At 38.3% G+C, this 12841-nt stretch overlaps 3 protein-coding genes across 3 annotated transcripts; 1 reads left to right on the top strand and 2 right to left on the bottom strand.

The window, feature by feature from the left end:
• Positions 1 to 5530: 5530 nt before the first annotated feature.
• LOC125489638 (protein brunelleschi-like) lies at positions 5531 to 6273 on the bottom strand. The gene is made up of 2 exons (XM_048626057.1): positions 6082 to 6273; positions 5531 to 5751 (listed from the first exon to the last, which is right to left on the bottom strand). The coding sequence occupies exons 1-2, from the start codon at positions 6146 to 6148 to the stop codon at positions 5546 to 5548; spliced, it is 273 nt and encodes a 90-aa protein (XP_048482014.1). The 5' UTR covers positions 6149 to 6273; the 3' UTR covers positions 5531 to 5545.
• Positions 6274 to 6737: 464 nt separating this feature from the next.
• LOC125489558 (protein brunelleschi-like) lies at positions 6738 to 11422 on the bottom strand. Its single transcript, XM_048625620.1, has 6 exons — positions 11050 to 11422; positions 10691 to 10781; positions 10290 to 10520; positions 8551 to 8858; positions 7753 to 7929; positions 6738 to 7375 (listed from the first exon to the last, which is right to left on the bottom strand). The coding sequence occupies exons 1-6, from the start codon at positions 11237 to 11239 to the stop codon at positions 6738 to 6740; spliced, it is 1635 nt and encodes a 544-aa protein (XP_048481577.1). The 5' UTR covers positions 11240 to 11422.
• Positions 11423 to 11855: 433 nt separating this feature from the next.
• LOC105380053 (U6 snRNA-associated Sm-like protein LSm7) lies at positions 11856 to 12801 on the top strand. The gene is made up of 3 exons (XM_011549543.3): positions 11856 to 12016; positions 12108 to 12291; positions 12557 to 12801. The coding sequence occupies exons 1-3, from the start codon at positions 11984 to 11986 to the stop codon at positions 12694 to 12696; spliced, it is 357 nt and encodes a 118-aa protein (XP_011547845.1). The 5' UTR covers positions 11856 to 11983; the 3' UTR covers positions 12697 to 12801.
• Positions 12802 to 12841: the final 40 nt, after the last annotated feature.

The raw sequence follows: 12841 nt of genomic DNA, 5'->3' as shown, positions 1-12841 counted from the left end.
TAAGGGAAGTGGTCTTGATAACATCCCACCGGTTTTTATTGTTAGGTGCAAGGAATCCTTAGCTGTCCCACTGTGTATTCTGTTCAATAGATCAATAACAGAAGGCATCATGCCTATTAAATGGAAAACAGCGAAGGTTGCACCCATTTTTAAGGGCGGATCTAAATCAAGGGCTACTGATTATCGTCCAGTATCTGTATTGCCGTGTATTAGCAAATTATTGGAGAAAATAGTTTATGATTCAATTTATCCATTAATAACTAAGAACATACCAGAAAACCAGCATGGTTTTATGCGCAAACGGTCGGTTGTTTCGAATTTGTTACAGTCATCGTACTACGTACTGAATAATATTGATGGCGGTAATCAGGTGGATGCTATATATACTGACTTTTCAAAAGCCTTTGATAAAGTGAGCCATAACGTGCTTTTGTCGAAACTTAGCGTCATGGGCGTACATGGCAGTCTGTTAAGATGGGTAACATCTTATGTTACCAATCGAAGCCAGTCAGTAGTTGTAGGCGGGGCACGTTCTGAATTAGTCAAAATGAGCTCTGGTGTTCCGCAGGGTTCACTTTTGGGACCCCTATTTTTCAATGCATACATTTTTGACATCTACAAATGCTTTAAAAATGCCCACTTCAATCTATTTGCTGATGATTTAAAACTATTCCTTGTGATCGATTCATTGAATGATTGCAACAGATTGCAGAATGACTTAATTCGTCTACAGGAGTATTGTGCGGTTAACCAATTAGAACTTAATGCTAAAAAATGTTTTAAAATATCCTATACCAGAAAAACTAATAAAATTTTACATAGCTACACTATAGCTGATACAATTTTGACGGAGAAAGCCAAAATTAGAGACTTGGGTGTCATCATGGATAACAAAATGATGTTTGATGCACACATTAGTAACATAATAACTCGTGCTAATAAAATGTTGGGTTTCATAATGAGGATAGGTCGTGGATTTTCATGTACAGAAACTCTCAAACTTCTGTATATGACTCATGTCCGTAGCATTCTGGAATTCGCCTCACCAGTTTGGTCACCCCAGTATGAGGTTTATAAGAAAAGAATTGAGGCAGTTCAACACAAATTTATTAGACACCTGGCATATAGGGAACGAATTTTCTACAAAGATAATTACCAATACCTAGAAAAATATTATGGTCTGGATAGTTTGGAAAACCGTCGTGTAACATCGGATATGAAATTACTGTATGACATTATTCATGCCAATATTGATTGTTCTGAACTGTTGTCTTCATTGCAATGGTGTGTTCCAATCAGAGTAACTCCACTTTTTAAACCTCTGCCTTACCAGACTAACTACTGTGCTAATAACGCTCTGAAAAGAATAATGATATCCTATAATAAAAACTTTAGCAGTCTTGACATATTTGCAACATCCAGAAATATTTTCATTAATAACGTCAGGGAAATTATTGCTGAGAAATCGGAATGAATACTTATCTAACAGTATTATTATTTTACAGACAAACTGCTGTTAGTCTCCTACAAACACCTCATCACACACATGCTCACATACACACACACATACATACAAATACACACATACACACACACACACACTCACCCCCGCTTGCGTATGTAATATTTTTGATTTGTTTTGTTTTAAATTGTAATCATAGTTTTTATTCTAAATTAATTAATTTTATATATATACATTATTATTATTTTGGCCTTTAATGTAGATAAGTTATTTAAAATATTTAAGCTACTATATTTTGGTGTACAGTCGAAACATGTAATTGGCATTTTAGTTGTAATTTCTTTAGTGATAGTTTATTTTTAAAATAATGCTGTTTGTTTCGCTAATAAATAAAATAAAATAAATAAATACCGCCATCTAGTATGTAGCACCGTAGATGACTGTTTACACCGCCATCTAGTATGTAGCACCGTAGATGACTGTTTACACCGCCATCTAGTATGTAGCACCGTAGATGACTGTTTATACCGCCATCTAGTATGTCGCAGAGGAACTAACAATACCTGCAGCTGTATGGCCAGGTCACTAGCTCTAGTCCACTGTCTACATGTAGATGAGTGTTTACAGCGCCATCTATATGTCGCAGCGGAACTAACAATACCTGCAGCTGTATGGCCGCGCCGCCACCACTACCTCTAGTCCACTGTCTACATGTAGATGATTGTTTACAGCGCCATCTAGTACAAAGCAGAGGAACTAACAATACCTGCAGCTGTATGGCCAGGTCGCGCTGTTCGGCGCGGGCCAGGTGCGGCCACATGGCGTGCAGCAGGAACGTCATGTGGCGCGTGGCCCGCGCGCCGTGGCCCATGCGCCGCGCCGCCACCAGCTCTAGCCCACTGTCTACATGTGACCATCCTTAGTAGCCAAAGTAACAAAGAGTACCTAACACTAAGTACCTGACCCTATTTGAACATAAATATTCTTCCACCCAAAGGTTGTCTTGAAAAAATCGCTTTTAGTGATGAGACCCTTTTTTTATAGGTACCTATGTGTTTGTATATAAGCTTTATAAAATCTATTCTTGTGTACGAATAAAGAATATTCTATTTATCTAACACTTATCGACTTGATGCTGTATAACATAGTTGGGGTCGAGGACGAAGCTGTGCAGCATGAGGTAATAGTAGCCGTATTTTTAACCGTAGATCAGTGTTTACAGCGCCATCTAGTATGTAGCACCGTAGATGGCTGTTTACAGCGCCATCTAGTATGTAGCACCGTAGATGACTGTTTACAGCGCCATCTAGTATGTAGCACCGTAGATGACTGTTTACAGCGCCATCTAGTATGTCGCAGAGGAACTATAGATTGGCAAGTTGCTTAGCGACCCTCCTTGCGGGGTGAAAGACGCGGAGGGGACGAGGTACCCAAGACGACAGCGGGTAGCGGGAGGGGTAGCGGTAAAGGGCAACGCGTGCACTGCATGTCATTGTTACGGCAGTCTCGGCCGCGCAGCCGAGGCGGCCACATGTCTTAAATAGTCTGTCATAATTTGAGTGCGACCCACATGAGATCATTGATCCTGAGACCATTAGTCTTAGGATGAGTGTTGAGGCCTTTTTAATATTATCATTATATTATTATTAGGTATCTATAATTCGTCAACAAAATAACGTTAAAAACAACAAATCGTATAATGTCTCAATATAGGGGCTTCTTGTAGAACAGCGTACCGGATCAGTCATGCTACGCGGCTAAAGGTTGGTACTGCGCAGTCAGATACGAAAAAGTAAACAACAAAGACGAAAAGTCCATATGACAGTGCGTCAGTTGTCAGTTCTTGTAACTAGGAAAGCAACCAAAATTTATGTGATTTAATGAAAGTAATTAATGAGCAAAACACAGAGAAAAATTACAAAATTGATGAAATTTTGAAAGAAAATGGTTATATCGTGCTTCGCCTACCCCCATACCACCCGGAATTAAATCCTATTGAACTTGTGTGGCGGTACGTGAAAGGCGAGCTCGCAAGAACGTCGATTGACTCTAACTTAGATAAAGAGATAAAAGACTTAGAGTTGCTTTTCTCTAATTATTCGCCTGAAAAGTGGAGAAATTGTGACGACCATGTCATAAAAAAATAAGATGAATATTATAAATCTGATAGAGTATTTGACGATGTATTGGACAGGTATGTTATTGTTTATTTATAATTTAATGTAAATTAAACATAAAATATTATAGGTGTACACTGAACTAATATGACTGGCGTACTCTAGTACATTATACTTCAAACTTTTATAATTGAAGTTAATGAAAACGATGATGAAGATGAATAGAATAGAATAGAATAGAATAAATCTTTATTCAAAGAAAACAACTTATGCTATTACATACATCCCACAAAACCAAATGTTAATATGGTTTGACTGTGGGTAAAGAGTCGCACTACATAACAAATTTATCATAGCTTAGTAGCACATATGCACATTTATATATATACCTAGCTTACATTATAGTTAAACAGGAACAATTAGTTTTAGAGTTTAAGATTTAAGATGTTGATGACATATACATACTGGTTATGAGGATGACGACGACGATGAACAAGTTCAAACAGAGAGTGAACATGAAAGTGACATGGAAATTGATTTATAAAATAAAATACTTTTACATAAATAAATTCAAATTGGTAGATATTCTGAAGGTAAACATCCAAATTTTAATGCTGTCAAACTATAAATTTTAAGCTAAATATGACATTTACGGGAACACTCATAGAATAAAATTTTACTTACGTCAGAAATAGTTACAAGCTATCGCGAGATTAATCCGGGCACACTTTTCTACGTGTGTAGCATGTCGTGCTACCTCGCCCCCGCCACTTCTTTCACCCCGCAAGGAGGGTCGCCAAGGAACTTGCCACATTATAACAATACCTCCAGCTGTATGGCCAGGTCGCGCTGCTCGGCGCGGGCCAGGTGCGGCCACATGGCGTGCAGCAGGAACGTCATGTGGCGCGTGGCCCGCGCGCCGTGGCCCATGCGCCGCGCCGCCACCAGCTCTAGCCCACTGTCTACATGTGACTACCCTTAATTACCAAAGTAACTAAGAGTACCTAACACTTGACCATATTTGAACATAAATATTCTTCCACCCAAAGGTTGTCTTGAAAAGAACGCTTTTAGTGATGAGACCCTTTTTTTTATAGGTACTTATGTGTTTGTATATAAGCTTTATAAAATCTATTCTTGTGTACAAATAAAGAATATTCTATCTATCTATCTAACACTTATCGGCTTTGTCTACGCCGGTCTTTTAGTTTAACTTAAATTCAGAAATTTAATAATGTGTGCGTCTGGCATTATATAAAGTAAATAATAAATATTAATAATTAATAAAACTAGAATTGTATAAATAAATAATTTAAAGTAAATAAATATAAAGCGTTAAAGTATTCTAATAACTAATCTAACATAATTTCTAAACGCACACACTTAGTCATCCGCACTGCGTATTAGACACGTATGCGGTTACCGATCCAACGTCACTTCCCTACTTACCGCGACGCAACAACCATTGTCGGGTCTAATTGTATAAGTGCTAATTATTTGCTAATTTAAAATATAGCACTACAACTGAAGTCAACCCAAATCTTTTATTTTGTTCCCATCGTGAAAAGGCTTGATGCTGTATAACGTAGTTGGGGTCGAGGACGAAGCTGTGCAGCATGAGGTAGTAGCAGCCGTTACTTTTAACTGTAGATCAGTGTTTACAGCGCCATCTAGTATGTAGCACCGTAGATGACTGTTTATACCGCCATCTAGCATGTAGCACCGTAGATGACTGTTTATACCGCCATCTAGCATGTAGCACCGTAGATGGCTGTTTACAGCGCCATCTAGTATGTAGCACCGTAGATGACTGTTTACAGCGCCATTTAGTATGTAGCACCCTAGATGAGTATTTACAGCGCCATCTAGTATGTAGCACCGTAGATGAGTGTTTACAGCGCCATCTAGTATGTAGCACCGTAGATGGCTGTTTACAGCGCCATCTAGTATGTAGCAGCGTAGATGACTATTTATACCGCCATCTAGTATACAGCAGAGGAACTAACAATACCTGCAGCTGTATGGCCAGGTCGCGCTGCTCGGCGCGGGCCAGGTGCGGCCACATGGCGTGCAGCAGGAACGTCATGTGGCGGGTCGCCAGCGCGCCGTGGCCCATACGTCGCGCCGCTACTACTAATTCTTGGAGGAGTTGGATTTGGAGGGCTGGCCAACCTGTGGTAGAGGGGGGAGGTTGTTAATGTAGGGTAGGCTAGATATCTGATTGGAGATCTTCATATTATTATTAAAATTCTTTATTGCACATAAATAAATTTGTACATAGGCGAACTTAATGCTAAAAGCTCTTCCAGTTAACCTTGGGCGTTGTGGAGAAAGTGATAGGTTGTTAATATAGGAAGGATATCTGATCGGACTAGGCCAGCGTGGTGGACTAGGCCTAAACCCTTCCTTCATTGGAATTAATAACTTTAATATAAGTGAATTACTTCAGTAATTTTTAAACCTTTTTAATTGCCAAACTAACAAAGAGAACCTAACCCTTACCGACTTGATGCTGTATGACATAGTTGGGGTCGAGGCTGAGCCGGTGTCCGGGGAAGCTGTGCAGCATGAGGTAGTAGCAGCGCTGCCAGTCCGGGTTGGGGTTGTTGGGGCTGACTTGCCTGGTGGCCGCCAGGCGCTGGCAGAACGCTGCTTTACGGAGGAAGCCTGGGGAAGTTGAAGGAATTGTGTAGGTATAGTTATATTTTTTTCAAACACACACGCTATCAACGCTATCTTGAATGCCCTTACTGTTTGATAGAAAGATGTAATGGAAGGAGCCTTCAGTCTTAGCAACTACATCATACAGTTTAAGTGCATAAACAAGTATTTGTGCAATAAAGTATCAAATAAATAATTAAATGTAACGATTGTAACCTTATTTTAGTTTTTTAGTTTTTATTAATTACTAGCTGTTCCCGCGCGCTTCGCTTCGCCTTAAAAAGTTTTCCCGGGGGAATTCCGGGATAAAAAGTAGCCTATGTTCTTTCCCAGGGTCTAGACCGTATGTATACCAAATATCATTCAAATCCGTTCAGTAGTTTTGGCGTGAAAGAGTAACAGACAGACAGACAGACACAGTTACTTTCGCATTTATAATATTAGTTAGGATAATTAACTGTATAAACCTCATTGTATTTATGGAAATATGAAATATATTACTTACCGATTTCTTTGTAAAGCTCGGCCAGCGTATCAAATCTCTGGATCTTCTCTTGTTCGCTGAGCGTCAAGTTGATGAATATAACGTTCTGCAGAAAACTTGACGCGTGTAGACTATTATTCTGCTCGACCGCTATCCTTGCTGCTTTAAAACACGCTTCCGTCTCAATGATACCAGCGTTCTGATATTTACTGTAGTGTATAATCGCTTTACGGTACTTCTCGGCAATTTCTTCACCATTCAAAAGGTACTGGTTGGTGACATGCGAAGGAGGTTGTCTAGGTATTGACGGGAGGTCCGGTAAAAAGGATTTATGACTAGGATAGTCCACATCGCTTGAGGAGGCAAGCGATTCCGTGTCAGCGTTATCAGTTTCTGATAGTCTTGAAGAGGTTTCTACACTTTCGGAGGACGATGGGGTAAGTTCAGTAGGTGGGTTGGTAGGACTAGAGGTTTTAGAAGAGCGTAGAGGGGAGGAAATGCCCTTGTATCGGCGGAATGGGTCGGTGGGAGGTTGGAATAAGGACAGTTTGGTTTTGTTCGGCGAGTTCTCTTGCAGACTAGCGTTTCTTTGGAATGTCGTCGGGTTCCGTAGGTTCGGGTAGAGGAGGATCGCCGATGCTGCGCAGAGGCCTGGAATATAAATAGTTTACAATTAAATTGAGGTACTTGTATATTCGATATTTCCTACTATGCCTTACAATAGATAGCTAGAGTAGACATAGACACATCGTTTATTTACAAAAAAAAAGAGTAGACATATAATAACTAATAATATGTTGTAATAAAATACGTTTTGATTTTAGTTTGAGATATGAGAAGCTCGTGTTTCAAACTGAAATCAAAACGTATATAATTCATTTCAACGCTGCGCTGCAATACATTAAACTCCTACTTATAATATAGGAGATATTGATTACCACTGGCGCAAATCACTCGACACCCGGTCGGGCTAAATAAGCCAGCATCACCAAGCGCAGCCTTAACGTAAAAAAGTACAATGAGCCCACCTTCCTTAGCGGCGGCGAGCCACAGCCAGTCGTTGACCGCGCGGAGCGTGTCGGCGGCGGCGTGGTACAGCGCGAGGCTGTCGGCCGCCAGCCCCGCCTGCAGGCTCAGGTCGCCCAGGCTCTTCGTTACCCGCCCCATGCAGCGCTTCTTGTTGTTTCGCGATTCCATGTCGAGGCCTGTTGAGTTAAATGCATGGACAACATATTTTATAAGAAGAACTGCTTATGTTTTTTATTTCTATATGTTTAAAAATAAAACTATGGTTAGCACCAAACTCCGCCTTGGCCCTAAATAAGTGCATTTCACCCTTTAGGAACAAATCAATAGTATCTCTTTAAAATATTAAACATGCTACTACATACTACAAGAGATAGATTAGAAAGATTTTGTAGAGATGTTGGCGCGAGATCGCGCGGCACCAAAAAACAACAATGGCCGTGTCGCTTATAAAAGAAGAAACACCACCCGTGCTAGATTCATTCATTGTCGAGCTTTTGACTGAGACGGACCTTTCGCAAATTTAGTTTTTATTTAGTATGCTGTTAATTAGTTTAAAAAAGTATTTTTAATATCGGAGTATCCTTTGAAATGAAAATAATTAATTGTTAATACGGTGTTCATTACTTTTAATAATTCTTGTTTATTACCTTTGTAATAGTGTTTCATACTTTTAACTAGTGTTTTTAATTGTGATTTCATAACTGTTATTTAGTGTCTTATTACAGGAATACAATGCAGAATCTGGTCCTCTGAATCTTACTCATGACTCTCCTCTTACAAATATACAAAAAACTTACCAACAAAATCCTTCTTCTCAAACGGAGCCAACAACAAAGAAACCTTTTCAAGCTTCTCTCGAGACCTTTCAAGTCTTTTAGACTCCACCACCCAGAACAAGGAGTTGATAAGATCCGCCACATTCTGCTCCAAGTCTGGTACTGGATCATTTTCTCCGTAAAACATGGCATGAGTTTTGAAATTGGAAGGTGTAGTGAAGTTCTCCTCATGGACAGGGATGGACATGGTGGATGATGTCGAATGAGGGAAACTGTCTGCTGAGGAAAGACTGCTTGGTGGCTCTGCTTGGTCACTGGGAAGAGATATCCTGAAAATAAAGTGTAAAGGTATAGGTTTTATCTAAGAGTCATCATAATTTTAGACAGAATTCATAATTAAATTTATGGCATCTATGAAAATAGAAGAGGATAGAATTCATCAAATAACTTGAACAGTATTCTTAATAATATTGTTTTCAGCTCCCTAACAGCCTTAACTGGATAAAAATTATAGTTTTCATCTCAAGGCGAATTTGGTCTTCTTCACCCATAGATTAAGATTCTACTATTAAAAAAAGTAACAACAGAACTGTAGGCTGTATAGCTGAACATAAAAGAGTAGAGAATCATTGAGGGCGTGGCAATCTAAGAAAGTGGCCACACTATTATAGTATAGAAAACGGACAAAAGTATCACGATACTTTAGCAGAAAAAAGCAAAACGAGAAATGTTTCAAATATTTACTAATTATAAAATGCCACTTTTTGGGGAGGTTTATGTTAAGAGAAGAAATTAGTAGGGGAGAGGGGGGCAGTCTTGAATGAATTTCATTAAATCAAATCAACTGTATCTTTTATTTCATTGTGTATTTCTTAATGTTTTTTTGCACTGAAACACGTGTTGGTTATCCCATTATGTAATTACTATAGGAGAAAAGTGATAGTATCACACATCGATATTTTATTACAGTTTTTTCTTGCTCAGGAAAAAGTTCAAATGTGCCCCGGCAATTCTTCTAAAACTGCGTTTATCGATTTTCCTGCAACAAATTATTGAATTGGTCAGGAAAGCAGTGACTTGCAAATTATTATGTCTGGAGAATTTATACCGACTCTTACACATTCTTACACATATTTTTACAATAGGTACTCTAACACGGAGAGACCGACACACATAGATACCTACAGCTGTAAAACTTATCGATACCCTTTTTGAGTCGGGGTTTAGTAAAAAAGTATCTAGACCTGATGTTTTAACAACATTAGCATCCAGACCCTGATGTCATGTAACGTTTGACACTAGTATTTTCTAACCTCTATAAGAATAACAAATACACATTGAAAGGCATTCTATATATATAGTACTTTTTTACAAGAAATATAAGCAATGTATGTTAATGGTTAGAAATTAAGTACCTACTCACCAGTATAAAACGCTGCTCTTTCATAAACATCGTATATATTGACTAATACTTCTCCAGCCTCATTCTCCGCCAAACATTGTAGGTAAACGCTGTAAATCATCTGTCTAGCTTCGCTGCGAATGGCTTTATGAACAAACTCAACAATCCACAAAACTCCAAAATTAAGCAGAAAACGATTTGTTTATACAGGAACAGGGCGAGTTTGACATTCAAGCCATAGAAACAGACCACAAATCACAAGTTTTTTTTTTATTGCCAGGTTTAAATCTGTTTAGTTCCAAAAACAATAATCTCTACTCTTTTGTGTTCAGCTATATATGTTAATATTAAAACATACCTGTCACTAAAAATGCTTCCATCTTTTATTGGCTTCTCCTCTTCATATACATCATAAGTTTCCGGTTCCTGTTCCGGCTTCTTCATATTGCTGTTGGGACCGAACATGAAGGCTCGAGAGTCATACAGGGTGTTTGAATACTTCACTTTCAGTGACTCATGTACTCGGCACACCTCATTCAGCTCTATTTGGTTTGTGAATTTGCTCAGTGTGATTAGGCCAAGAAGCCTCCTGAAATTTAAGAAATAAAATACATTTAGTTTGTTTCTTATGTTCTACCTGTAAGATATAATTATGGCTCAAAGAAAATATAAATATGAAAAGATTTCAAGCTATATTTTTATGTACCCAAATTTTATTAAAGTATAAAATATTGAAAGTTATGTTAAATTATATTTAACCTGTGTGTCTGGAAGTCACCCCAGTCATTATTCTCTACAGGGTAGTCCCTGACATATCTGACCCAAATGTCTCGGACTTGGCCCGTAGAATCTGAAAACAAACAAAACAAGGGATTTATTTTCATCATTCAGTTCCATATTGCTGTTGGTTCTGGCAATGGTATTGAGTAAATTATCCAATAGTTAAAAACAGAGGTGATGAAGCAAAGGAATTGTGGCGACTCAACATGGAAGTAAATTAGTGTCAGTGATGTAAGTGACGTATAAGTATTGACTTCCAGTATCCAATACTTATAGTTTGATACATAATTATCATTATAATTGATTTAATCACAAATTGACGCCCCCAAACCACTTACCAGTGACTTTTATGTTGTTGATCCTCTGTATTCTTTCATACATTTTGTTGAAGTTCTTGAGGACGCCGCCGATTCCCTTGACGAGCACCAGCAGGCAGGCGTGGTGCTGCGCCTGCTGGGCGTAGTCCGGGTGCGACATGACCGACTCTCCTGGAGCGTGCGATAGTATATAGCTCACCGAAGAGCGCATTGATATCTCATGGGTTTTATGGTCTCCACGAATCTGTTACGGCTGAAATGCACGGTGTAACGTGTGAAGAACTCGAAGATATCATCAGAATAAGATGTTTTCGGGTTAATTTGTATGAGATTTGATTGCTGGGTTGAATTTTTCATGAAAATATTTTTTTACGAGAAGTTGAAGAAAACACAAAACGTCAACAATAATAATTATCGTTCAAAAACTTGTTAAGATAATACCCTCATTATAAATCATCCATGTTATGCAAGATAAGAAGCTTAATTAATAAATTATCTATATTAATATAAAAAATAATGAAATACCTACCTACAATACCAAATTTTAAAATATTGTAACATAAAAGGAAAATAATTTAAAAATCTTTTTAAATTTTTGAACGTTTTCTTAGCCATGATGACAGGACGACATGCATTCGTAATCATTTACTAAGGCATTAATAATAATAAAAAAAACTTTTATTTAACTACAGGACTTCTGAGGCTGTATATTTTGTGCATTTACTTGAATCATATGTATTGTTTTATTATTAAAATAATTATTTATTTAATATGGCATTATTATAAGCTCTGTATTAAACACAGATACTAAATACAGTTTGGCTTGTTTCAATGTTTCGATTGTCATAACCTAAAAAAACTTTGTTTTGTTTGATGTGATTTCCTTGCAAGCTATTTTATTATTTTGATTTTATAGTAGTATTCTAATCCTCATTAGCATAGTCATATTGCAGCTATGGCATCAAAAGAAGGTGGAGATAAAGGAAAGGTAATTTTAGCAACCTATTTGAAATTGTTTGTTTGATTCATTACCGGTCGGCGTTTAGTTCGTAGATTCTTATTATTCCATTCGATTGCAGGGAGCCCAGGGCGCAGGAGATGGAAAGGAGAAGAGAAGGAAAGAGTCTATTTTAGATCTGAGCAAATATCTGGAGAAGAGTATCCGTGTGAAGTTCGCGGGCGGTCGGGAGGCGGCCGGCATCCTGAAGGGCTATGATCCCTTGCTCAACCTGGTACTGGATAACACTACGGAGTTTTTGAGAGGTAAGCCTACTTTGCCATACGATGTGAAGCTATAGATAATTATTAGTAAAGGAGGGATTCATTTGTGGGACTGTGGGAACCTGTGAGAATAGTAAATTTTTTAGCATCTTTCTTGTCTTGCAAAGTAAAATAGTAATATAGCTCTATGTATATCATCTTGTCCATGTTGATTTATTGCTCTAGCGATCCCTGAATCTCCCCTAATCTACTGTACCTACCTTTCTCAGCTGAGTACATAACTAACTGAGTCTGTTATTATTCACAGACCCTGATGACCCTTACAAACTGCTGGATGACACAAGGCCGCTGGGATTGGTAGTCTGCCGAGGTACCTCAGTAGTGCTAATCTGCCCCATGGATGGTATGGAAGCCATACCAAACCCATTCATCACTCAAGAAGGCTAGGATAGTGTGTGTGACTGTTTTTTGCAGACTCTGGTAAAGTGATTCTTTTTACTGTAATGTAAGTTTTCTTGTTGTAAGCTATGTAAGTAAATAGGTTTTAAGGAATCATTGATTTTATTCTTATACCTATGAATTACTTACCTGA

The sequence above is a fragment of the Plutella xylostella genome, chromosome 3 (assembly GCF_932276165.1).
Source record: "Plutella xylostella chromosome 3, ilPluXylo3.1, whole genome shotgun sequence".
In the NCBI taxonomy this organism is placed as follows: domain Eukaryota; kingdom Metazoa; phylum Arthropoda; class Insecta; order Lepidoptera; family Plutellidae; genus Plutella; species Plutella xylostella.
This window is presented reverse-complemented; position numbering and strand designations above follow the sequence as displayed.